The 27270-nt window shown below is 49.0% G+C and overlaps 1 protein-coding gene across 12 annotated transcripts in view; it reads right to left on the reverse strand.

Annotated features, from left to right (window-relative positions):
• The window catches only part of Acacb (acetyl-CoA carboxylase beta), a 111821-nt gene that overhangs the window by 81669 nt on the left and 2882 nt on the right, over positions 1–27270 (reverse strand). For 5 of the 12 annotated variants that reach the window (NM_053922.2, XM_063271014.1, XM_017598246.3 and 2 more), the window contains exon 2: positions 9497–10149. In NM_053922.2, coding sequence (NP_446374.2) covers positions 9497–10140 — 644 coding nt within the window. In that variant the 5' untranslated portion in view covers positions 10141–10149. Of the gene's footprint in view, positions 1–1110; positions 1376–9496; positions 10150–18961; positions 19442–19540; positions 20225–27270 lie in introns of those variants that run through there. The other 7 variants (XM_063271018.1, XM_063271017.1, XM_017598243.3 and 4 more) reach the window with 6 other exon arrangements.

Genomic DNA, 27270 nt, shown 5'->3' on the forward strand with positions numbered 1-27270 from the left:
GGCAGATAGAGCATTCATTTTATTTTTATGTGTATGGGAGTTTTGCCTGCACTCATGTCTGTGCACTACATGCATGCAGAAAGGCCAGAAGAGGATGCTGGATCCCCTGGAACTGGAGCTGCCACGTGGGTGTTGGGAATTGAACTCAGGTCTTCTGGAAGAACAGCCAGTGCTCTTAACCCCTGAGCCATTTCTCTAGCCCCCAGATAGAACATTCATACACATAAAATAAATCTTTTTTTTAAAAGACTAAAAGCAGGTTACAATACAATAAATATGGTTCAATTTCATAAATTAAACATCTGTGGAGTTGGGGATTTAGCTCAGTGGTAGAGTGCTTGTCTAGCAAGCCCAAGGCCCTGGGTTCAGTCCTCAGCTCTGTGGGGGGGTGGGGGTGGGATATGCAATGAAAACAAGGCTTGACAGGTATCAGCTGTAGATCCAGGTGGAATTATATCTTTACTCCTCTTCCTGGTTATCTATAATTTCCTGAGTTTGTTCATTTGATTTTTAGAGGGGTTTTACATGTGTGGGTTTTCCTATCTAGCCCAAGCTGGCCTGGAACTCAATCCTCCTGCCTCAGCAGCGCTAGGATTATAAATGTGTGCTGCACTCCAGGATAAAGGGCTGAATTCTCCACAAAGACTACAGCATCCCTTTGGTGAGTGTTTTAAAGTGCAGTAAAATGAAGAGGAAAAGGAAGAGAAACAGTGGGGTCTGTGAGGCTAGAAGCTCTCTGCCCAACAGTATGCTCAGAGAGTGACCTTAAATACAAAGCCTGCTCAGGGTGCCTGGGCTTTCCCAGGGCTTCAAGCCTCAAAGAGTGTTATTTTCTCAAGGCCAAAGGGACAAAGACGACGGAAGAGTGGTCCCAGGGATCAATCGAGGCACCTGTGTGCTGGGCCGCGTTCTCCAAACACTGTCACTGAGTGGCCACCTAGGCCCCAAGTTTGAGAGGTGGGCTCCTTCCTATAGTGGCTAAGCTAAGCTCACATCTCTTCGGAAGGAAGAAGAGGAAAGGCGGGGTGCCAGTGGGCAGACAATAGACTTGGACGGGGAGGGGTGCATAAATTTGCAAAAAGCAGTTATTAAAATCGCGGGCTTACTTACTTTCCTGTGAGCTCAGGGAAACAGACCTTGCATTTGGCAGGGCTCATGTTGTCCCAGCCCACCGGCCAATCCCAGCCGGGCGGGGGATGTGCAGTTTGTACCCCCTAATCGCGGGAAACGAGCAAGCTCGGCTCCCAAGGCACAGCAGGGTCGCCAGCTCTCCACCAGAGGCGGAGGCGTCCTCGGGGAGGGGCTCTGGCCGCAGCCTGTGACAGCTGTGGGTCTCGGGACAGCGAGCCTCGCCGGCCATCCCGAACTGTTCCCTACTCTTGGAAACCCAAGCCAAGGCCCGCCTAGCCACGCCCTGCCCGAACCAAAGCCTCGCCCAGGCCACACCTCCGGACTGGCTCCCAGCCACGCCTCCCACCGGGCACCCAGACTCCACCCATGCAGATAATCTGGCCACGCCCTCCACGTCCCCCGGGCCAAACCTTCCATCCCGACTCCCAGCTACACCAGGCCACGCCCCCAGGGACTTGTCCAGCCCAGGCCCCGCCTCCTCAGGGGCGTCCCTGCGCCATACTTATGCCCCTGACCTTGAATTTGGGGCTCAAGGATGTCTCTCTTCCTCCCCCAACACCCCCCCAACCCCGAGAGAGGTGGCGGTTGCAGGTACCACAGCCTTCTGCACTGCAGTCCATGCGTTGGACACGCGTGGTAGGGATCCAATAGAAATACTGAAAACTTTTCAGAAGAGGGCGGTCGCTCCGGTGCCTCTTAAGGCCTTCCTTCCAACGAGCACTTAAAAGACTTTTTAAGTTACATGTCTTTATTTATTTACGGGCGGGGAGTGGGTCTTTCTCAGGTGTGGAGATCAAGAAACGATTTGTGGGAATCGCCTTCCACTACACGGGTCCTAGGGATTGACCTCTGGTTATCAGGATTTGGGGTGAGCGCTTTTACCCTCGGAGCCATCTCATCGCCCACCAGGACCCTTATTAATGCGGAAAAGCCCGGGAGCCCTCTGTCTCATCCTCGCCGCTCCTTAGCAGCACAGACGAGGAAAGCGTGGGGCAGAGATGGACGTTATTCTTAGGGGCAGGACTAAAGTGGGATCTGAAGAACTTCCAAACTTCTGCACCGAGCCATTGGGGGAGGGGCTGGGGGCGTGGCTTAGTGGTAGCGCCCCTGTGCCCTGAACTCTACGTCCAGGGTCTCCCTCTAGGGGGCATTAAGCACCACCTTGCCTCCACGACTGGGACCCTTGCCTGGGTTACAAAAGTCCAAGGTTAGATGTGTTAAACACTTGAAGGAAAATAAAATGGGTGAGCAAAATTCTCAATTTGGGTTTTCTAGAAGATTCCTCCATGGTTTTAACTTGACCTCCTCAAAAAAGGAGGAGGAAAAGGAGGGAGGGAGGGGAAGGAAGAAAGGAAGGAAGGAAGAAAGAAAAGAAAAGAAAAGGAAAGAAAAAAAAAAAAAGAAAGAAGCCCACATTGGGTTTGATATGTCTTTCTTTCTGGAAGTTTCAAACCAGTACCCAAAAGTATCCGTCCTCCCGCTGACCCAATTTAAAGTAACCGCGTGGAACTGGAAATGAAGATACCCAAAACAGCCCTCCCTGCCCAGCTCAGGATCCTGCAGAAGAGCCCGGCTCTGCAGCTTCCTGGCAGCCAGAGAGGTTTTTAATCTCCAGGCTCCCAACACTCCCTCAACCTGCTGTGGATAGTGTAACTTCCCTGCTAACAACAGTGTGAACGGCTCCTGCGACTTTCACCCGGGGTCCTAGGGACAGTAGTACACAGCAGCAAGCAGGAAGCTTGATATGGATCTGCCGGAATTCTTTTTGACAGGAGAAGTCGAGTCGCAGTACACAGAGAGATTCGATCTCGGCATTGTTAAGGTATATCAACAGCCCTGACTCTCGTTTAGCTCAGCTGGTAGAGGTGCTTTACAACTGCAATCTTCTTCCTCAGCCCCAGAACTCTAGCCTAAAGTGAATAGGCAAGCAGATGTAGCACCTCCTGGTGGTCCCTGGACTGCCCTCCTCCATGCCACCAAGGTCATAAGAAACACACTGGGTCAAATTGTTTTTGTTTTTGTTTTTGTTTTCCTGCAGCTGCCCAGGCAAAGCCTTGGCTTTGGTCTATCCTCTTGCCTCAGCCCTCCTAATAGGCTGGAGGGCACCACCATACCCTGGCAGATTTTCCTCTATCCACATTTTATATTAAGGAATAAAAGATGGGAAGGAAGGAGTACTACACACCCTGGTGTCCCGATCTGCCTCATGCAAACACCAATGGCTGTGACCCACCTCCAACCCCGTTACCTTTTTCTTTTTTTCCTGAGACAAAAATCTCCTGAAGCTGAGGCTGGCCTTGAACTCCTGACCTTCCTGCCTTGGCCTTCCTAAAGTGCTGGGATTACAGGCAGGAATCACCTTTCCCAAACAGCTCAAATGGGGCTGTGGCCCTGCCTCATTTTTTAAGCCTTTCTCTTGCCCTATGAGCAGCTAAATTTAACTTTTGGGTATTACAGAGGGAATACAAGGTTGACAAGGTCAACTGATGGTGAGTGGCCAGCTGTGGGGTGGGAAGCTGTGTGTTGACAAGCCTGGCCTGCCCTTGCCTTCCAATGTGACCTGGATCGAATCTCTTCTCTACACCTTCTGATCTATAAAACCAATGTGCAATGCGCTCTCACCAAGAGAAAGCTAAGCGGTAATGCTCTAGCTCAGTTGGTAGCATTTGCCCAGCACACAGGAAGTCCAGGCAGCCCAGAGGCAATCCCCAGCACTGTATAAACTGCTTATGGAGAGGTGTGCCAGTGATCCCGGCTCTTGGGGGCCAGCGCACGGTCCTCTGTGGTCTTTAGAATGCCACAGCAGGCCTGCAGGTGAGGGGGCTCACACCAGTGAAGAAAGCTCTATTTCATAGCCTTGTACTCAGCACTGCAGGGTTGCGATCCTGAACCCATCCTGGCCCACTCTGTCCACCCCACAGCATGCAGTCAACGCCATGGTGTGTCCCTGTTAGGAGAATGAGGGCAGAGTAGCTTTGAGCCTGGACATCGTACACCAGACCCACTGTGCATGAAGCATAGGGGTGGGTCCTTCTGTATCTGGGGGTTTGTGACCGAATTTCAGAGACTGTTTTGCCATACCCTGTGATGTGCTCGTTGACTATGAGTTATGTGAGAATTTCAACCCTCAAGGACCAACCAAGTCCAGGGAAGGGCCAAAGAGAATCAATAGACACCAACCTATCCATCTATCTATCTGTCTGTCTGTCTGTCTATCTATCATCTATCTATCTATTCCTCTACCCATTTATCCATCCTTCCATCTGCCCATCCATCTAGTTACCCACTCATCTGTTCATCTATCAACCTACATCTATCCATCCATCTTCCATCCATCTGTCCATCTAACCACCCATTCTATCCTCCATTCATCTATCCATCCATCCATCCATCCACCCACCCATCTATCCATACATCTACCCATCTGTTCATCCATCCATCTGTCCATCATCCACCCATCCATCCATCCATCCATCTATCCATCCATCCATCCATCCATCCATCCATCCATCCACCCATTCATTGATTTCCCCATTTGTCCAAGTATTTACCATGCCCCTAGACTGCAGATTTTGTCTATGGAGGGTACACATTAGTTGTTTCATCCACGCATTCGTCAAATACTCAAAGCCTGACTACCTTTACCCAGTGCAGGGCTAGGTGGTGAGGAAAGACAGACCCTGCACCCAGGGACTTGCTTCCCGCTGCAGGAGAGAGGCGACACAGGAGCAGCCAGAGAAAGACATGAAAGGCAGAACCGAGTGCTGTGACAGCAGCAGAGTGGGCAGCTGGATTGTTTAAAGGTGGCTCAGGGACAGGGGCCTGGGATGGCTGGACCTGTTACAAAGTGAAAAGGAGGCCAGTCCTTCCTCTGCATCGCCAGGAATGCTGAGATGTTGACAGACAGCAGAGCCAAAGCACACGTCTGCCGTTGAAAGTGCAAGTCCCAAGCCAGGCATGGTGGTGGCTGCCTACCTTTCATCCAAGCACATGGCAGGCAGAGGCAGGCAAACTCCTGAGTGTGAGGCCAGCTTGGTCTGCAGAGCGAGTCCTGGGACAGCCAGGGCTACACAGAGAAACCCTGTCTCAAAAAAAAAAAAAGGGTGGGGGGTTGGGGATTTAGCTCAGTGGTAGAGCGCTTGCCTAGGGAGCGCAAGGCCCTGGGTTCAGTCCCCAGTTCCGGAAAAAAAAGAACCAAAAAAGAAAAAAAGAGGGCTGGAGAGATGGCTCAGCGGTGAAGAGCACTGACTGCTCTGCTCTTCTAGAGGTCCTGAGTCCAATTTCCAGCAACTACATGGTGGCTCACAACTATCTGTAATGGGATCTGACAACCTTTTCTGGTGTCTGAAGAGAGAGAGAGGAGGAGAAGGAGGAAGAGGAAGAGAATACAACTCTCACTGCAGGACAGGACAGCCAGCCCTGGTGGGAACAAAGAAACCTTTAGTGTGGAAGGAGCAAAGAGCCAGAAAGAGGAGGGCTCTGGGGGGGTGAGGACGGGCAGGAAGGGAAGGAGCTTCCGCCTGCCACTGCTGGCCTAGCAGGAAGAAGCCCATGAGGCTGGAGGCCACTGAAGCCGAGCTGGAGCCAGAGGGCTTGATCAGAAACCACGAAGGATAGGACAGTCACTTCTGCCACAGTTCTGTCCTAAGGTCAGGGTTCAGACAGCTAGGCCTTCTCCCAGGCCTTCACTCTGTCTTTGAAATGGGCAAAGGCCCGAGTATTCAGCTAAACCTCAAGTCTGGATTTCTTTCTTTCTTTTTTTTTTTTCCTCCGGAGCTGGGGACCGAACCCAGGGCCTTGCGCTTCCTAGGCAAGCGCTCTACCACTGAGCTAAATCCCCAACCCCTCCTGGATTTCTTTCTACAGAAGCTGGTTACCTCCAGATTTTAGGGACTAGCTAGCAGCTGCTGCGGTGTGACCATATCCCACCCACCCCACCCCTGTGTGAAGTTCTCGTGCTGGAGATTTACATGCCGAGTTCATATCTGGAGATAGGGCCTTGGGGAATTAGGGTTGGATGGGGTCATGAGAATCCGACCCCCAACCCACAATGGCATTAATGGCTTTATAAGAAGAGGAAGGGCGGGGCTGGGGATTTAGCTCAGTGGTAGAGCGCTTACCTAGGAAGCGCAAGGCCCTGGGTTCGGTCCCCAGCTCCAAAAAAAAAAACCAAAAAAAAAAAAAAAAAAAAAAAAAAAAAAAGAAGAGGAAGGGCGGCCTGAGTTTGTCACTCTGGCTTGTCTTCCCATGTGACACCTCCGTCATATTAGGATTCTGTGCGAGTCCCTCGCCAGATAGGTGACGGGGGCCTGCTCGACTGCCCAGAACCAAGTGAACCTCCTCTATTCTTTCAGATTGCTTAGCCTCAGGTATTAAAAAAAAAAAAAAAAAAAAAACCAAAAACAAAAAAACAGACTGAGACAGCAACTGGACAGGAAAACTGACAAGAAAGGGGGCCCCCTGGATTCTGCTGACGTAGACTGGTTCACACTCCTGTCTCCTTTGGACAAGCATCACGTCCTCCCTGCTCCAGCTTGCAGCAGGTGGCTGGCTAGCTGAATGCTTTGCCCACACGGTTGTTATATAAAATTTCTACAGGTGGCTGATTTGGCCTGATCTCCAGGCTCCCACAGGCCAAATGCAAATGGAATCTCTCAGGCTAAGCACCACATAATAATCATATCAGAGACGGGACAATCTTCAAGAAATTCACAGTAGCCAGCCAGCTGGGACAGCTTGCTAAAGATGTACTCTCTGGTTTTGTTGTTGTTGTTGTTGTTGTTGTTGTTGTTGTTGTTGTTGTTGTTTTGATACAGGACCACACTGTGTAGCCCAGGCTGTCCTAGAACTCACTCCGTAGCCCAGGCTAGCCTCAAAACACACAGAGCTCTGCCTGTCTCTGCCTCAGAAACTACAAAGGGCAGCAGAGCCACAGACATGGCCATTTCTGCCACAGTTCTGTCATAAGGGATTAAACAGGTGCCAACATGCTCAGCTGGAGGACATGAGAGACTGGGAACCAAGCTTGTGTAAGAGCAAACAACTGCAAAGCCCTCCCCACCGCTGATGTTTTAAACAAAGCCTAACTCTGCAGCCTTGCGTGAGTGTTGGGAATACAGGTACTCGAAATCACACCTGTCTTTTTCTTTAGTTCTTGTTCCCCCTTGTCCCTCTGTCCCTGTCTCCCTCCCTCCCCCGCTGCAACAGGAATTGACTATGTGGCAGAGACTCGCAAAACTCACTATGTAGCCTAGCATGGCTTTGAACTCCTAAACCTTCAGCATCCAAATGCTGGGATCAGACATCCACCACCACACCCAGCTCCCTCATTTAACTGGCTATTTAGTAAGTGCATTTTTTTTCCTGCTAAAAACCTTGAAATTATTAATTCGTTGAATCTGAATCCTCACAACCTCTGAGAATCTACGATTCAGGAAACAACAAGAGTGTTACGGTTCTGTCAAGCCTGCTGATTTGGTAAACTAATTCACACAATTAGATCCTCCTTGGCCACTAGGTTTAGAATCACACTGATGTGATATGATAGGCACTAGTTACTTGGGGTTGTTTACCCTTTATATAACTAGAATTCTCAATCGGCCAGGTGTGACAGCCCAGGCCTGAAATCCCAGTACTCGGGCGGCAGAAGTCAGAAGATCAGAAAATTGGGGCTGGAGAGTGAGTCCTGGGATAGCCAGGGCTACACAGAGAAACCCTGTCTCAAAAAAGAGAGAGAGAGAGAGAGAGAGCTGGAGAGATGGCTCAGCACTGACCTGACTATTCTTCCAGAGGTCCTGAGTTCAATTCCCAGCAACTAGTATGGTGGCTCACAACCATCTGTAATGGGATCCACTGCCCTCTTCTGCTGTGTTTCTGCTGTGTCTGAGGACAGCGATAGTGTACTCACATACATAAAATAAATAAATATTTTTTAAAAAAAGATCAGAAAAGAAAAAAAATTTAAAAAAGATCAGGGGTTGGGGATTTAGCTCAGTGGTAGAGCGCTTGCCTAGCAAGTGCAAGGCCCTGGGTTCGGTCCCCAGCTCCAAAAAAAAAAAGAAAAGAAAAGAAAAAAAAAAGATCAGAAAATCAAAGACCTCTAGGAAAAGGAAGGAAGACAGACAGACAGACAGACAGACAGGTTGGAAAGCAGTTCCATGGGAAATTGCATACCCCAGAGTTTCTTCAAAGCCAGATACGGCCATAGGCATCTATAACTCAGCTCTGAGGAGGCAGAGAAAGCAGGCTCCCAGGTTTCCGACCAGCCAGTGTAGAGCAGTAGGCTCTGTGAGAGACACTGCCTCAAAATAAGGTGAAGGACAATTAAATGCCTTAGCAAAGCACAGCATCCTGAGTTCCGCCCTCAGAACTGACCAGAGTTGTCCTCTGACCTCCACAGCTGCACTGGTGAATGGCAGGCTTCCGTGTGTGCAGGTGCACACGTGTAAACATGCATGTACACACACACACACACACGAACACACACACATGCACACACAATCACACTCTACGGGTGTGACTCTATGGGTTTTTGTTTTAACACTATAGCTGATATTACATAGGTGACACAAGTTGAGATTCTGCTGTTTAGGCACCAGAGGGGATCAGTTTACTGTCAAATAAGGGAAGGAAGGAATGCTGCCTCATTAGGAGGCAGGGTGAGCAGTCTCTCCCTCCAGACTCCAGTGATCAACTGGGACTTTTTAACTGGTAACTTGTCACCCACAAGATCATCGTTCCCCAGCTTGGCAGAGAGCTCTAGAAAGCCACTTTCCTGGCATGGGGCCCTGTGCACTCAGCAGGTGCACTCAGCAGGTGCACACAGCAGGTGCAAGCAGCAGGTACAAGCAGCAGGTGCACTCAGCAGGTGAACTCAGCAGGTGCACACAGCAGGTGAACTCAGCAGGTGCACTCAGCAGGTGCACACTGCAGGTGCACTCAGCAGGTGCACTCAGCAGGTACAAGCAGCAGGTGCACTCAGCAGGTACAAGCAGCAGGTGCACTCAGCAGGTGCACTCAGCAGGTGCACACAGCAGGTGCAAGCAGCAGGTACAAGCAGCAGGTGCACTCAGCAGGTGCACTCAGCAGGTGTACACTGCAGGTGCACTCAGCAGGTGCAAGCAGCAGGTGCACTCAGCAGGTACAAGCAGCAGGTGCACTATGAGTAATTCTGAAAGGAGGGAACAGGAAGCAAGAAGTCAGGCTTTGCCTTCTGCAGTCCAACATGGCTACTCCTTTCACATGGCTTCTAACTCACATGTGTTAAAAAAATTGGAGGGAGGAGCCAAGGGAGGAAGCAAATCCCACTGCATATCAGAGATACAAACCTTACTCTAACTCTCAGTATGAAGAAAAGGTCCATTACCTCATAGTAGGTGTGTGAGACTCAGGATCAGCTGTGTTCAATGCAGCCTCCTGGGACAGGGTGCCCAGGCTAGCCCTGCTGCCCTTCCGAGAGGAGGTCTGGAAGGAGCTAGCACTAGGGTCCTCGTCAGAGGAGTTGTCATCGAGGGAGCCCAGGATAAAGCTGGTCATCAGCTGCCTCTTGATGTGTGCCTGCTTCTTGTCCTCCCTAGTGGGGGATCCCGTTCTCTGGGTCTGAGGCCTGGCTGGGAAAGGCAACCCGTTGGCTTCTGGAACCTCTGAGCCAGGGGCTGCTACCCTGTTGGTTTGGAGTTCTGGGGAGGAACAGGTGTCATTGGAAGATAGTGGGTTCCTCGGAGGCTTCTGGTGTGAGCTTGGCACAGAGTTCCTCTGCTGACTGGCATCTACAGGACCTCCGTGGGAGGCCAGCTCCTCCTGGTCAGGAGTTGTCAACGGACAGCTGCAGTCGCCATGCTCCTCTGACTGGTCCGAGGCTGAAAAGGACTCCTCCTTGCTCGAAAGGAGGCTTGCATCCACCTTACTGTTGCTGAGCGGCTTCGAGTCTGTCATCTTCCCCCAGATTTTTAACCAGGAAATGGTCAGGCAGGAGAAAACCAGGCAAGTCAGAAAGAGAAGCAAGACCATTCAGACAACCTGTCAAGGGAAGAGAGAGTTTATAGCTATGATCAACGGAATTTTCTCCTAACACAGCATGTGGGGCAAGGGTATTGGGGTCCCTGTACTGGATACAATAAGCAGAAATGGGCTTCTCCTCTGACCTCAGCGCTTCTGTCCTGGACCACAAGGCATGTTGCTAACCTAGATGTGGGTATATGCTGTGGTGTGAATGCATTGCATGCTCCCGGAGTTCATTTGTGGTCCTCAATGAAACGGTGCCAGGAAGCAAGCAGGAAAAACATGGCAGAGGGGAAGGGTCTGCTGTCACAAGAGGGCCGCTTGCTCTTTTGCCGATCTGCCTCCGCCACAGGATGAGTCACGAGAAGATTCTTACAGAACACAAAGTTTTCAACCTCGGCCATCCCAGACTCAAATCAGGAATGAGGAATCAGGAATATATCAGGCTGGAGAAATGGCTCAGCAGCTAAGCGCACTGACTGCTCTTGCAGAAGACCTGGCTCCAATTCCCAGTGCCTACATGGCAGCTCACAATCATCGCTAATTTGAGTTTCAGGTGAGCCCATGCCCTCCTCTGACCTCAGAAGGCACTGGGCATACATGTGGTACACATATATATGTGCAGGCAAGACACGCATACTAATAAAATAAAAAATAAACCGATCAGGGGAGAGACACCAGGCCTCAACCTGACACAAAGAACTACGAGCAGCTAAGGATGCTGGGAACAAGAGAAATAATCTTCCTGGGGAAGAGCGTGCCAACTGGTTATCCAATAACAAATGGTCAGCCTTGAAAACACATACAAGTAACATTAGATAGACTGAGTGGTTGTACTTAATGTATTTAGGGATATGTATACATACATATACACATATATTATACTTGTAATATATGTGTATATATGCATATATACCCCTACATATAGATATGTACATATATGTGCATGAATGTGTATAAATATATATACACACACACACACATATATATATATATATATCCATGTATGTAACAAAAACAGTACAAAAAAGGTCATGAATTGGAAAGAGAGCAAGAAGGGGCTTAAGGGAGGTTTCGGAGGGAGGAAATAATTATAATATAATTATATCATAGTCTCAAGAAATAAAAGGGATAGAAAACAAAAGCAAATCTTTCTTTTTTTTTTTTTTTTTTTTTTTGGTTCTTTTTTTTCGGAGCTGGAGACCGAACCCAGGGCCTTGCGCTTCCTAGGCAAGCGCTCTGCCACTGAGCCAAATCCCCAACCCCGCAAATCTTTCTTTAAAGCAAAATTAAAATAAATAAATCTCTTTAAAAGACATATCTGTCCTTTTTCTGTAATCTATTTGTGTTTATTTTATGTACATCGGATATCTTGCTTGCATATATGTTTGTATGAGAGTGATCCCCTGGAACAGCAGTTACAGACAGTTGTGAGCCACCATGTGGTTGCTGGGATTTAAACTCAGGATCTCTGGAAGAGCAGCCAGTGCTCTTAACCTTTGAGCCATCTCTCCAGCCCCCAACAGCTGTTCTTTTTAAAATATATAGTCTCAGATATTTTAGGCTTACACACCGATGCATGCTCAGTGTAAGTCACACGTAAGAAAGAACTAAAGAAGGTACCGCCAAGGACTTTGTTCTAGAAGCATGATTTAGTATGTTAAAAACATGGGAACAATTCAAGTATTCTTTAAGGCCCAGCAACACTCAGGAGGCAGAGGCAGGTGGATCTGGTGAGTTCCAGGCCAGCCACGGGGATACATACTGAGACTGTGTTTCAAGAAGAAAAGAAAAGAGGTTGGGGATTTGGCTCAGTGGTAGAGTGCTTGCCTAGCAAGCGCAAGGCCCTGGGTTCAGTCCCCAGCTCTGAAAAAAAAGAAAAAAAAAAGCCAAGTATCTTTTAACTGATAAATAGATACAATGTGACTCACCCACCAAATAGAACATTACTCATCTATTAAAAGGAATGTAGCATGATCCACACTACAAGGTGGATGAATCAGAAAACCTTATGCCCGTCATGAAAAACCAGAGATTATAATTGTTTCTTCGAGCTGTCCACACTGGGCCAGTCCATGCAGACAGAAAGATTAGTCGTTACTGAGGGACAGTAGGGTGGGGTCACAGCTAAAACGTGTGTCATCTGAGTTTGGGTGGATGAAAAGGTCCTGATGTTGACTGTGCCAACATCTGGTCTGAACACACTAACTGCATCGGCTTGTTCTATCTTTTAAGGATTTATTGATTTTATGTGGATGAGTAGTTTGCCTGTGTGTATGCCTGGTACCCTCAGAAGTCAAAACAGAGCATCAGATCTCCTAGAGTTAGGAATAGTTGTGAGCCACGTGGATGCTAGGAACTGAACCTGGATCCTCTGCAAGTGCAGTCAGTGCTCTTAACCACTGAGCATCTCTCCAGCACCTGCTAATCTGTTCATTACATGAGTGGATTATATTCTATGTAAATGACTTGCATGGTATGTTAATGAGGTGTGTTATGTAAATGAGTTGTGTGTTATGCAAATGACTTGTGTGCTACGTAAATAATTTGCATGGTATGTAAATTACTTGCATATTATGTAAATCACTTGCATGGTAAGTTAAGGAGTTATATGTTATGTAAATGACTTGTATACTATGTAAATTACTTGTGTGCTATGCAAATTACTTGTATACTATGTAAATAATCCATATACTATATAAATGACTTGTATATCATGTAACTGGCTTGTGTGCTATGAAAATGACTTGCATACTATGTAAATGATTCATATGCTACGTAAATTACTTACATGCTGTGTAAATGACTTGTATGCTATGCAAATGACTTACATGTCATGCAAATGACTTGTGTGCTATACTAATGGCTTGTAAGTCATTTAAATGGCGTGTGTGCTATGTAAATTATTTATATACTATGTAACTGCCTCATATGCCATGCAAATGGCTTGTGTGCTGTGTAAACACTTACTTGTATGCTGTGTAAATTATTTGCCAATGTAAATGACTTTAGCTACAAAGTTGGCTTCTCTGCAGTTCTAACATTCGGAAGAAACTGGTTCTGCGGGGTTGGGGATTTAGCTCAGCGGAAGAGCGCTTGCCTAGCGAGCACAAGGCCCTGGGTTCAGTCCCCAGCTCCGGAAAAAAAAAAAAAAAAAAAAAAAAAGAAACTGGTTCTGCTTACACACTGATTTTCCTACCATTGTCCTATTCTCTGAACAATGGAGCCTCATGGCTCTCTGAATTGCATTTACACCGAACAGGGACTATAAATCACCCAGATTTATATTTTATGCAACGGCTGTGTGTAGGCATGAGGCAAGCACACATTGTATACAGGGATTTTGGCATTCTGGACTCAGAACCACCCAGCAAGATAAGCATTTCTTCTGTGGCTGGTTTCTGTCTCCTCCTTCCTGGTGTCTGCTGTTCTCACGGCCTGGAAGAGGACGGACTGCACCCTGACCCAGGCCCAGAACACCTGAGCCAGGTGGTCATGACTAGAATGGACACTGAACAAAGCCTCGGGCTCCGGAGTACCGCCCACACTGATGCCGAGCGAGTGTGTGTGGGAGGAGTGGACTCGGACGTTCCGTCCGTACTTCCTCTCACAGCTCTGCCCTCTGATGAGCAGATAATCACTGTCTGAAGGAAATGTCCTAAAAACTATTGGATTAACGGGCAGGGAAATGACTCGGCGAGTAAATATGCTTCAATCCCTAGAATCCAAACGAAAAGCTGGATGTGGTGGCCCATGTCAGTAACCCCAGCACTGCTACAGTGAGATTCGAGGAAAGACAGGAGGACATTCAGAAATGTGTGGGTGCAACGACCGGGCGGAAGAAATGAGAGAGACACTGCCTCAAAAGGCCACAGGTGGATCGAAAGAGCCAACACCCCGGAGACCAGATCTTTCAGGTTCAGACTCCATCTTAGAGAACCTGACCAAAGGTTACCTGGCGCCAGTTTCCAGGTTACCCCCAAACAAATCTGAACCTCCGGGTTACAAGTCTGCCCCTGACGCTTCACTTCCTATCAACAACCACCAATCAGGAGGAGAGCAGAAGTTAATGGTTTCGCTCCCAGAGCCAGCCAATTATGTTCGAGGCCATAATGCCCCACCCCAATCAAATGTGTGCCAGGATAGATGCTCCCTCCTTGCCTCTATGAATGCTTGCCTGGAACTGGGCGAGGCCCCCTCCCATTCTCCTGTGTCAGAGGCTGGGGCGGGACCCAAGCTCAAACTTGAATAAAGAGACCCCAGTGCCACTGCTTCAAAATCAGCTCCTTGAAAGGGTTGGGGATTTAGCTCAGTGGTAGAGCGCTTGCCTAGCAAGTGCAAAGCCCTGGGTTCGGTCCTCAGCTCTGGAAAAAAAAAAATCAGCTCCTTGGCAGTCTTTTGGGGTTCATGAATGCTTCCTGGCACAAGACACCCAGGAAAGTTGTCCTCTGACTTCCATATACACACCATGCACACATGTGAGCACACACACCTACCGCAAACGATTAAATCTTTTTAAAAAGCATGACCTAAATGTTTCAGCATCTTTGTTTTTGTTTTGTTTTGTTTTGTTTTTTTTTCTTTTTTCTTTTTTGTTTTTCCGGAGCTGAGGACCGAACCCAGGGCCTTGCACTTGCTAGGCAAGCGCTCTACCACTGAGCTAAATCCCCAACCCCATGTTTCAGCATCTTTTTTTTTTTTTTTTTTTTTTTTTGGTTCTTTTTTTTGGAGCTGGGGACCGAACCCAGGGCCTTGCGCTTCCTAGGTAAGCGCTCTACCACTGAGCTAAATCCCCAGCCCCAGCATCTTTAAAACAAATCTTCCTGCTAAGGCTTCAGCTGAGCGGCAGGCAGGGTCCTTGCTTGGCACGAGTGAGGCCTTGGGCTATGGCAAGCATTTGCAAAGAAGAAGTAAGTGAACCAATGTCATCGTGAACCAATGTCAGAAACACTACAAAGTCACGATGCACGGCAGGCAGATCCCTGTGGGGTCTAAATGTTTTCTTCCTTTGTGATTTCAACAAAATGTTCTCTAGGGAAGCAGGAAGAGTTCTCAAGTTTTCCTGAAAATGTTGGAGCCAAGTGTGGATCTCATAACCACTTGGCAGCTAGATCCCTGAACTGTTGGCAAGGGTCTAGTTCTGTGTACGGCATAGATTCGTGTTTTATTTTCTTCCTCAAGTTTGTTTTTAAAGAAAAGCAAATTGAGGGTGACTCAATGCCAAGTGACGTTAATGGCACAAAAGAGAAATCACACAGTCATTTCATCTCTCTCTCTCTCTCTCTCTCTCTCTCTCTCTCTCACACACACACACACACACACACACACACACACACAAACACACATTATAAAATCCCATACCTTTTCATGACTAAAAAAAAAAAAAATACGGGGTTGGGGATTTAGCTCAGTGGTAGAGCGCTTGCCTAGCGAGCGCAAGGCCCTGGGTTCAGTCCCAAGCTCCGAAAAAAAGAGAAAAAAAAAAAAAAGAAAAAAATACATTTAGGGAACCAGACACAGATGAGAACCTCAAAACCAATGGTGTGTCTCCTAATCCAGAGACAAGACTGGAAGGACCCCCTGTCCAAGAGTTCTACCCAGAGCAAACGCCTACATGAAGAGGACAAAGGAAAGACAGGCCATCTGCAGAAGGGTTGGTCCCAAGATCTGGAGGAGACAGAGAGAGAGATGGAGAACTACTACAGGCAAGAAGTTTTATTTGTAGGATCAAAATATCACCATCCCAGACTCAACCAGGTTCCTACACACAAGCAACTAGCAAGCTGAAATTTAATTTACAATCACACATACACACACACACACACACACACACACACACACCCATAACACATACACGCACACACACACACACCCCAAATATAATCCCTGGCTGCTGGAGCGATGGCTCCGAGGTTAAGGACCAGACACTGGAACCTGTGCCCCTAGCAGAACCCCAGGCTTCTTCCTGATGCTAAGCCCATCCCCCACGCATTCCCTGGGAGTTTCAATCCTAGTGCCGTCAGCATTTGAGGCTAGGGAACTCTGTGCTGGGCATTTTGTTCAGGATTTCCTGTGCTTTACAGGGTACTCCCTGTGCTGGAGAGATGGCTCAGTGGTTAAGAGCACTGACTGCTCTTCCAGAGGTTCTGAGTTCAATTCCCAGCAACCACATGGTGGCTCACAACCATCTGTAATGAGATCTGATGCCCTCTCCTGGTGTGTGAAGACAGCAACAGTGTACTCATATACATAAAATAAATAAATGCTTCTTTTTAAAAAAAAAAAAAACTGCCCTGGGGTCTGAGGACAAACTTGTGTGTGTGTGTGTGTGTGTGTGTGTGTGAGAGAGAGAGAGAGAGAGAGAGAGAGAGAGAGAGAGAGAGAGAGAGAGAGAGAGAGACTGACTCTTTATATAGCCCTGGCTGTCATGGAGCTCACTTTGTAGACTAGACTGGACTTGGACTCTCGGAGATCTGGCTGTCTCTACCTCCCGAGTGCTGTGATTAAAGGCATGTGTCACCTGGCCTGGCTGGAGTACATTTTGAACATTATCTCTCTTGCCCTCGATAAACTTTAAAACATCGGCAAGCAAGAGCATCATCCTGAAACTGCTCTCTCACACAAGCCCTCAGGAAAAAAAGACTCTCCCATGTTCACTGACAGAGGGCATTGCCAGAAGGTTGCAGAAGTAACTCTCCTCAGAGGGCCAACAGGTTCCTCGGGCAGGAGGGTGTGACAGGGATCAGGGACTTTCCATCCCTGGCTTTTGCTGAGAGACCAGTCCCATCGCAGACACTCTGCTGGCTGCACATGCAAGTGCCTTCACAGCCACGTAGCCATGATCTCTCCTTGTCCCTTTTTCTCCGCCTTAACTGTGGACAACAGGCACAGTTTCCATCATGGTAATTTGGAGATGCAAGATAAAAGATGTCTCCATCTTCCCTGACAACAAGGTGGCCCACAGGGACATTCACTTATAAATCCTTGTGCCTGGCATGGTACTAAATATATAGTAGGTGTTTAATAATGTGAATGAATGATGAATGAATGAATGAATGAATGAATGAATGAGCCCGTGTACAAACTGAGCACAAGCAATGGCATGAACCAAGCTGGACTTCTGCATTTTAGAGGTTCGGTTTCTGCAAGTGCACTCGGGAGCCAAGGGGACAAACTGTCACCCCACAGTTTTCCGGGAAGGAGCCAGAGAGAGACCCTGACCCAGGGAAGGCCACTGTGTGGCAGGTCCCGCGTGTATACACATGAAATAGTGCCAAGTTACAAATCACAAGCATGTAAAAACGTATTTAAATTGTTTCCGAGGAAAGAGAGGGGGTTGGGGGTGGGCAATAAGACAGGGAGCTGGAATGGACCTTCGGTGATCTGATGCCCTTGTGCCCACTCCATCTGGGAAGCCCGGGGGATGGCGCAAACTTTGCGTTATGCAAACTCCATGGAACCTGCTTAGCAAATGCTGGCTGCCTGGGAGGACAGACAGCTGCCTGGGAGAACAGCTGGTGGCCTGGGACTATGGCTATGCTGCACCCCAGAGGGTCATGAGCTGGGAGCTTGTCCCCAGCTAGGATGACGTTGGTGAGGAGACATAGCCTCCTCCAGAAGGGACTAGTGCTGGTGTCCCGGTGACTGAGGTCGTTGTGGGAATGAGTTACCATAAAAAAAAAAAAGTAAGCCTGGCTCCTAAATCCTACCAGCCTCCTGTCTCCCACGTCATCCCATGAGGACGGCATCTACCATCTTTTTTTTTTTTTTTTTTCCGGAGCTGGGGACCGAACCCAGGGCCTTGCGCTTCCTAGGTAAGCGCTCTACCACTGAGCTAAATCCCCAGCCCCCATCTACCATCTTATGATGCCCCCAGAAGGCAAGGAGTCAAACAGAAACTAGGACCCTGCGCTTAGACCTCCAGAACTCTGATTAAGTAAACTGTTTTTTTTTTTTTTTCACAAAGTATCAGCATCAGGTACTTTGTTACAGAGAAGGAAAACTAACCCAGATGGGCAGGTGGTGACCGGAGAGCAGGATTTGAGCGCCTGAGTAGATGGGACATGCAAACAGGGCTGGCGACTGGGACCCAAGGGCAAGTTGCCACGATCAACTTGGAGACTCTAATGAGCAGAATAGCCAGGCTTTCCCCGAAGCCTCGACGCACTCCATAGAGTAAATTCTATCCTGACAGGAAGCAGTGATTCTAATACCAAGCTTTGCCGGTTTTACCCTGCGGAAACCCTCAGTGTCTATTCCTTAGTTACTTTTTTACTTAAGTATTTATTTAGAGACAGAGTCTCACAATGTTGACCAGGCTGGCTACCTCACAGAGAGTTACCTGCCTCTGCCTCCCAAATGCTGGGATTGATGGTGTGTATCACCACCACCACCTTTCTTACTTTATTTCTTTTTCTTTTCTTATAGCATAAGACCCAGAGGTCGCTAGGGCAGAAGTTTACCAAGTCCATGCATGCGGGGAGCTGTCTGAGAAAGCTGCCAACCTCCTCCTCTGGGCCTGCCTCCCCCTCTAAAAAATGCAGAATCCCCTCCTTGCCCTTGAGTTGCTTAGAATGATGTCTCTGCACACTCAATTTCCACACACGTGTGCCCGCCGCGGGTCTTCAAGCCTCCTCGCCCCATCCCTCCCATCCCAGAATATCACTGTCGCATTAGCCTGTCCTTACCTGGTTCTGCTTCATAGTTTGGACACCTGTGACTCAGAGAATCTCAGTCACTTAGCCCAGCTCAAATACTGGCCCAACACCCACACCTTCCCCTGTCAACACACAAACACAGATAATTCTCACATGACCCAAGGCACTACTACCTGTGCTGACACATCACATCTGGTGGTGTGCCTTTAAGAAGGACAGCAGACCTGGGTCTCACCGTTGCTGCACAGACCAGCTGGACAGTGGTCTGAACAGCAGAGACTAGAGAAGGGCCTCCCACTGAGCATCTGTTCCCCGGGATGTTGCTTTCCTGTGACCTGATCTAGCTGACCCCGAAACTGGTTGCTGGTCAAAGTTCTTTTTTATTTAGTTTTTCCTCTTTCTTTTTTTCCCAGGGTTGAACTCAAACCCTGGACCTGGAACACGTGAGGCAAAAGTCCAACTAAGTCACACCCCCCCCTTAGGCTTATTTTTACTTCTCGAATTTCAAACCCAAGCAACAACTGTCTGGTGCCGGAGCCATCGCTCCTCTCATGACCGATACAGGAAGCTGCCAGGTCCCAGCCAATGCTGGCCAGTAGCCAACACCACAGTGCAACGGGTGGAGGGCATATCTCCCACCCCTACCTCTATAACACATTCACCTTGTCTAGGAGAGGTCTTGGAGTCAGCATCCTGCAGTCCCCATCTCTACTTGGACTTTTTGCTCCCACCCAGTGCTTGGGGCCACTTACCGACACTGGGGACGTGGCCGCCAGTTCCATTCTCAGGAGAGTCTTACAAGTGCCCACAGGGTGACTAAGGGAACCCGGCCTTCTGAGTGTCACCTTTCAGCAGGAGGCTGTGGTGTGCTGTATCAGGCCACAGGGGAGGGGCTTGGCCAGTACTCGGAGGCACAAGAGGAGCTGGAATTCCCTGCAGCGCACCCTTATCTGCCACCACAGTTCTGGCCCTGGCTCAGTCCTCACCTGGTTCTTTCCATGATCTGGGGCTTGCCAGCACAGAGGGCCACCTCCTCCTGGCTTACTACATGTCCCTACTTTAAGCCTACTTCACCCTAGCGCAACCGTTCTCCTTGCCCAAGTCCGAGTCTCAGGAATGTATTTGAAACCCTCGCACTAACCGGTCCAGGTGAGCAACACTGCAAGACCTGCCTTTGTCCCCTTCCCTCAAGCACCTGTCTGGAGGAGAGAGTACAGTTCAGCATTTTCTTGGGATGAGCCACACTGGACACAATGGGAAAAGAGGTGACAGTATTAGAATAGAAAGTGGGTGGCCAAGAGCTCCCCAGCAGCCAGGAGAGCAGCACACAGTCAACTTTAACCACTAGGATAAACACTGCCCCTGGGGATGGATGAACCACACACCCCTGCCTATGGGATAAAGGCATTGCAAGCACAACATTTCTGCAAAGCTACTCCCATTAGCAGTCTGATACAGGTCAACCAGGTGTCCAATATGCTTCCTGTCCAAATAAACAGAAGCCTGATGTCACACCCAGCCTGTGTGCTGTCCTCACTGAGAGCCTGGGGGCAGCTCGAGATACTCAAGAAGAACGTTATCCTGGGCAGGTTTTTGCCCTCATTCTGAACCAGTGTCCCTCGCCTAGAAAAGAGACGATCCTCACCCTCACCCCCCTCCTGGGATTACTGTGAGAGTCAGCCAAGCCTGTGGAGTCACTTTCAGTGACAATCTTAGTGGCTCTCCTAAACAGAAGCAGGAAGTCAGCTCTAGCCACGAGCACACACGGTGGAAGGAGAGAAACACTGTCCCAAGCTGCTGTTGTCTGACGATCACACCCACACACATACACACATATACATACAAACTAAATAAATGTAACTAAAAAATAAATAAATAAAACCTCTTGTCTCCAAAGGAAGATTTCCTACACCTGCGGCTTGCCTCTAACGCTGTACTGTCTAAGGGACTAAACTCAAAGGGACAGGAGCAGACCCCACACTCTAAGCTTTAGGGAGACAGAGGTGTTCTGCCCAAATTTAAAAAAAAAAAAGTGATTTTTTTTTTCTTCATAGGGGTTCATTATGTAGCCCTGGCTAGCCTGGAACTTGATCTGTAGACCAGGCTAGTTTTGACCTCACGGAATTTGCCTGCCTCTGCCTCTGGGACTAAAAGCATGGGCTACCACATGCGGTCTTTTCTTTTCTTTCTTTTTTTTTTTTTTTTGGTTCTTTTTTTTTTCGGAGCTGGGGACCGAACCCAGGGCCTTGCGCTTCCTAGGTAAGCGCTCTACCACTGAGCTAAATCCCCAGCCCCGGTCTTTTCTTTTTTGTTTCATTTTCGTCCTCCCCCCACTCCCCGCCCCCTTCTTTTTGGGACAGAGTCTGGCAATGTAGCCAGGCTGGCTCTGAAGTAACACTGGTCTTCCTGCCTCAGCCACCCACGGTCTGAGATTATGGGTATACGTCATCGCACCTCGCTCAAAGAGTATTCTTTTTACATTATCTTATTTTTAATTAAGTGTCTACGTCTTTGAGTGAGTTTAAGCATATGAGTGCATTTGCCCGCAGAGACCAGAAGAGGGCACCAGACTCCCCCAGGAGCCGAAGTTACAGGCTGTTGTAAGCTGCCAGATGTGGGCAACTGTGGGCCCTGAGAAGCAAACTCTTCTACAAGAGCAGCAGATGGCCGAGCCCTGTCTCCACCCCCCTGGAAAGTATTATTCTTAAGCCATTTTAAAGATGAAACTCTGGTGACTTTGCCTGCAGTCACACGGCTCGGAGGCACATGGCTGATATATGGACTAGGCAGAGGCCGCAGGCTGTGGATCTCGGTTATTCAACAGGCTAGAAGGAGCTGATTGTGGCTCAAACCTGTTCTCCCAGCACCCCGTAGGCTGAGGCAGGAGGATTGCAGAATGCGCAAAGCCAGCCTTGAGCTTCAGGGAGGGGTCTTGTCAAGAACCCTAAAGAAAAACAACCCGGGGTTGGGGATTTGGCTCAGTGGTAGAGTGCTTGCCTAGGAAGCGCAAGGCCCTGGGTTCGGTCCCCAGCTCCGAAAAAAAGAACCAAAAAAAAAAAAAAAGAAAAAGAAAAACAACCCACAAACAACAGAAAAGACAACAGCAGGAGATGAGGTCCCATGAGAGTGGGTAGGTCCCAGAATTACCACACACCAGAGCATGCGTCTCCAGAGTAGCCCAGATGGCCGGCCTGAGCAAGCAGAAAACAAGCAGCCTCGTGGCTGGTGCCAAGTCCCCTGGACACTGGAGCACTGCACATGGGCAGCGTTGCTGGTGTTGGGGAGTCAGAGATATGAAAAGTTGGTGCAGCTTACAAAGAGATGGCGCAGGTGTAGGGAGAATCGCTTGTAAACCTCGGACGCTGTCAGGAAGAGAGGATTCTGGGAAATAGCGAGCGGATAATAGGAGAGATTTGAGAGCAACATGGAGATGCAGGGTATAGCAGAAGAATGGTACCCCTGGAATAGTTCAAGTGGGTTAAATAAGTTACAAGCTCGCCAGGGAGTGAGCCAAAGCTTATGGCCTAGGCATTTATTAATAAATACTTAGTCTCAGAGTTGTTCTGGGACCAGGACCAGGGAAGGAAAAATGGTTTATTAACTCTTTTTTTTAAACACTCACGTGACTACACACCCCAGGGCACTCTGGGATATTAACTTAGAAAGGTACCATAGTGCCCAGCACACAGCAGGCACCCAATCAATGCCAGGAGAGCCCATCTGAACTTCCAGCTCTAAGACTACCGTTTGAGAGTTAAAGTGAGGGCTGGAGAGATGGCTCAGTGGTTAAGAGCACTGTCTGCTCTTCCAGAGGACCTGAGTTCAATTCCCAGCAACCACATGGTGGTCCACAACCATCTGTAATGAGATCCGATGCCCTCTTCAGGCAGGTGGATGCATATGCAGCAGAACAACTTATACATTAAATAAATAAAAAAAAATTTAGAGAGTTAAAGTTAGCCGTAACTTCCCCGTGTGCGGAACACGGTAGCAAACCTCAGCAGGCTGATGGTTGATGGAGCTCAAACTATGTAGGCTGGCACTCATGACCATGGTGATCACTGTGACAGTCACACCCCTCTCCTTGGCTGCCCCTGGGAAATGTCACCCTTTGCTTTACCTGGTGCCTGTCAGCTGGTGGGCGTGAGCATCTCTTCTATCGAGTGTGTAGACGAGATGGCCTCTCTCCCATCTGGCTGAGGCCATCCCCAGGCTGGTCCTGGGGCAAGAGTATTGCAACATCTAGCCTGTGCGTGCGTGCGTGAAGTAACCTCCAGAGGTCAGACCAAGAAGAACTAGAGCTTTTCATCAGTCTCAGAAACTGAGGTGACAGTGTTGCCTGTTGGTGGGAAATAAGCTCTAGGGTGAAGGGCCTCCAGGATGAACCCATTCCCCAGGTTTCCCTTTCTAGTCACAAACCCGGAAGCTGCTCCTGATCCGATCCCACGGGTCAGGGCCCAGTACCCACCGCCTCCGGGCAGATCTTTGGCACTGATTCTGTTTACACTTTTGTGTTGCGGCTTCCCGGTGCTGCCCTGGCTGCTGTGGGGACACCAACAAGGAGTCTCGGAAGAGCTGGAAGGTTGTGTAGGTCAATGGCACTGAAGAGCGCTCCGAAGGCCATGTTGGTAGAAATTCTGGGTTACAAAGCATGACCCAAGACCGGGACCTCTAGCTGGAATCCCTCTTCCACCTCATCAAGTGGGAGCAGGGTGGCCTGAGGGAGCAGGGTTTGTGTTAAAACCTAAAATCTGGGGCTGATGGATGAAATGGTTTAGAATCATGCTGCCAAGCCTGACCACCCGAGTTCTGTCCTGGAACACACATAGCATAAGGAGAGAACTGGCTCCCCAGGTTGTCTGACTTCTACACACACTGTGGCACTCGCACCTCCCCAGTATTGTTTTATGAAAACATTTAAAAAAAAAAACTGGGCTGGAGAGAAGGCTCAGTGGTTAAGAGCACTGACTGCTCTTCCAGAGGTCCTGAGTTCAAATCGCAGCAACCACACGGTGGCTCACAACCATCCCTAACGGGATCCGATGCCCTCTTCTGGTGTCGGTCTGAAGACAGTGACAGTGTGCCCACCTACATGAAATAAATAAATAAATCTTAAAAAAAAAAAAAAAACAACCAAGACCAAGCTGGGCATGGTGGCACACACCCATAATCCCAGTACTTGGCTCTGAAGGGAGGAAGATAAAGAGCCAGCCTCTGCTGCATACACGCCTGGGTCCAGCCTGGGCCACACCAGTCTGTCTCAAAACACCAAACCAACCCAAACACCCTGAGAACCCTACACACAGTGTAGGGCATGTCGTGGATGTGCCTGGAGAATTCAAGTGGCCCTTCCCTGCTGTGTGGGCCTGAGTTCTTGCCAAGCTCCTGAATCCTGGTTTTCTCGTACACGAGGAAGGCAGAGGGCAGAAGAACTGGCTGATGCTAAGTGGGCTACGGTGTTCCAGGCACAGCCCTGGATATATTATCTCACATCAAATTTAAGCTGTAGAGAGCCCCTGGGCCATTGCACAAGCCTCCAGCCTATCTCCCTGTCCCCAGGCTGGTCCATTTACGCACAGAGGAGCCAAAAATATCTCCCAGGAAAGCCAAGGACAACTGGGTGTGGTGGTGAGCCTAAGCACTCCAGAGGCTGAAGCAGGAAGGTGATAAGTTAGAGGCCCTGCTCCCATAACAAGGTCTGGTATCCACATTGTGACTCTAAGTGCTTTCTCCACTGAAATGAACCATCTTTTGGGGGGTGGGGTCAGATTGAGACACTGTCACTCAAAGCAAAAGCGCCAGGGATTTGGTTCATCATTCTGAAAGCCAACTTTCGGGGTTGGGGATTTAGCTCAGTGGTAGAGCGCTTGCCTAGCAAGCGCAAGGCCCTAGGTTCAGTCCCGAGCTCCGAAAAAAAAAAAAAATCTGAAAGCCAACTTTCACACAAAAGGGGTGTGTGTGTGTGTGTGTGTGAGAGAGAGAGAGAGAGAGGTGTATGAGAGAGAGAAGTGTGTGTGAGAGAGAGATGTGTGTTTGTATGTGTGTGAAAGAGTGGGGGGGGGGACCTGAGTACGTGTATGAATGAAGTGGTGATGTGCATGAGGAGGTCAGAACAACTCTCAGGAGTTGTCTCTCCTTCCACTTCTGGGGATGGATGTTAGCTTGTCAGACTTCCGGGACTCATCCCATGTGGTGGCTGTGTGGCCCACTGTCCTGTGTACATGGATCTCCCAGGCAGGAGTGTAAGCACCATGAGACCAGACAAGGCTTAAGACCTGGGCCTGCTCCTTCTCTAAGGAACTCCCAGTCGACTGAGTCGCCTCTCCCCTTGCAACAGAGACGCTAGAAACACACTTTGTGAACAGTTCTTTTTGCGACCGCAAATCCAATATCGACTCAGAAGCCCAGAGCAGGTACCTGAGATGTGCACAGAGGCCTGCTGATGACACCGAGTGCTGTCTGATGCATCCCCCCCGCATCCTTTATCCTCTGACCTCCGTGCTCTTGACCCCTGTGGCTCGTGGACCTGGGATGAGGTGCAGGAGGGGACAGGGGACATCATCAGAGCAAAACCCATGGATCCTTCTACCTTCTGTCAGCTGCAAGGCTGGCACAGGTCCACTGGAAACCAGCTGTGTTCTTTCCCCGGTCTGGCCAAACTGTAAATATATCTATTTTCTTTACTGGTTTCTGCTTTCTGATGTCTTTTGGAATACAGAGAATAGAAGGCATCAGATCATGAACCTGCATGCTGGTAGCAATGTCCCCAGGAACTAGGGGACTGAGCTGGGCTGAGTGCAACCTGCAGTTGACTGAATTCTATTCTGTCCCCCACCCCCACCCCTGTCCTGATATAACTAGAAGCCTGAAAGGCTGAGGTACACAGAACTCTGGGGTCCTGCCTGCAGCTCCTGCCCATACTGCACCCAGGACCCTGCATAAAAAACGAGGAAAGCGGGGTTGGGGATTTAGCTCAGTGGTAGAGTGCTTGCCTAGCAAGCACAAGGCCCTGGGTTCGGTCCCCAGCTCCAAAAAAAAAAAAAAAAAAAAAAAAAGGAAAAAACGAGGAAAGCACCCAGCACATCTATTCGGAGGTTCCCAAGATCCTATGAGGTGGTCCTCACCTCTGCCACGTTGCATCATGGCCAATCCCTCCCTCAGGGTGCTCCATGAGAAGATTCTGAGAGGTCCTACCACAAAGTCTTAGTGCTCCCCAGAGGCAGTGTGGGTGCTGGACCGGTCCACAGCCTGGCTCCACCTTGCTCACTCCTTGCACCTACCCTGTGGTGGGGCAAAGCAGCAGCCATCTATCCTCTGGAATAAGGAAGGCCTCCTGTCAGGTGACACGGTTCCCCAGACCTACGTACTGAAGTTTACTGAGAGGAGCTCAGAGCCGTCCCTTCAACACCATCTTATTCACAAGTCACATTCACTTCATAAGACTGAGGGAGAGCCAACAAAGGGTAAAGAAAGGCCCTTGCTGCCTCCGACCTCCATGTGTTGTACAAGTGACTTTTATTCACCTGTTAATTGTCGGACGCTTACTGCCTCTGTCTACTAACCTAGGCCTAGTCCTGGAAGTGTGCTGGACAGAAGATTCTAGCCTTCGCACAATGGAATCTCAGCCTAGAATGTTTTCAGCCTCCAAGACTTAATATTGAATAAGCTTGCCCTTTCTAGCTCTTTCTGAACTCTGGCTGGCTGGTTCGACTCAGCTGTTCTGACTTAAAACTCCTCTCCGAGGTTGGGGATTTAGCTCAGTGGTAGAGCGCTTGCCTAGGAAGCACAAGGCCCTGGGTTCAGTCCCCAGCTCCGGAAAAAAAAAATTAAAAAAAAAAAAAAAACAAAAAAAAAAACCTCCTCTCCGAGCTGACTGCTTCAATCTGGCTCCTCTCTCGGCCTCTCCTGAATTGCTCTGCTTGACCTCGAACTAAAACTCCCAAACTGTCCTAATCTTCGGGCTCCTTCTCATTCTCTGGCTCATTCTGTCTTCACCTGTGTCTGGCTTGTTCTCTCCTCACATTGTCTCGAAAGAGCCAGAGTTGGGGGTCAGTCTAAGGCCAGTGGGAAAGTTCCACCGTGAACCTTTAAGCACAAAGACCCCTCCCTTCCAGGGAGTAGTTAGTTCCCGGAGCAACTGCAAACCAAACTGTCAAACGAAGCTACCTGTGACTCCCGACTGACCTCCCCTTGACTCCCCTTGGAAAGTCCAGAATGGTCCACTTATCAAGTCAGCTTAGAGGTCACTTTGCCCCATCAATAATACCCTACCCAGGGGTTGGGGATTTAGCTCAGTGGTAGAGCGTTTGCCTAGCAAGCGCAAGGCCCTGGGTTTGGTCCCCAGCTCCGAAAAAAAAAAAAAAAAAGAAAAAGAAAAAAAAATAATACCCTGCCTAGTTACCAATTGTTTGAATTCTCCCCCAATTGTTAGCAAGGTATATAACTCCCGGTCAGAGTCCACTTGGGGTCATCTCCCCTTGAA

This window comes from Rattus norvegicus, chromosome 12 (assembly GCF_036323735.1).
Source record: "Rattus norvegicus strain BN/NHsdMcwi chromosome 12, GRCr8, whole genome shotgun sequence".
Taxonomy (NCBI): domain Eukaryota; kingdom Metazoa; phylum Chordata; class Mammalia; order Rodentia; family Muridae; genus Rattus; species Rattus norvegicus.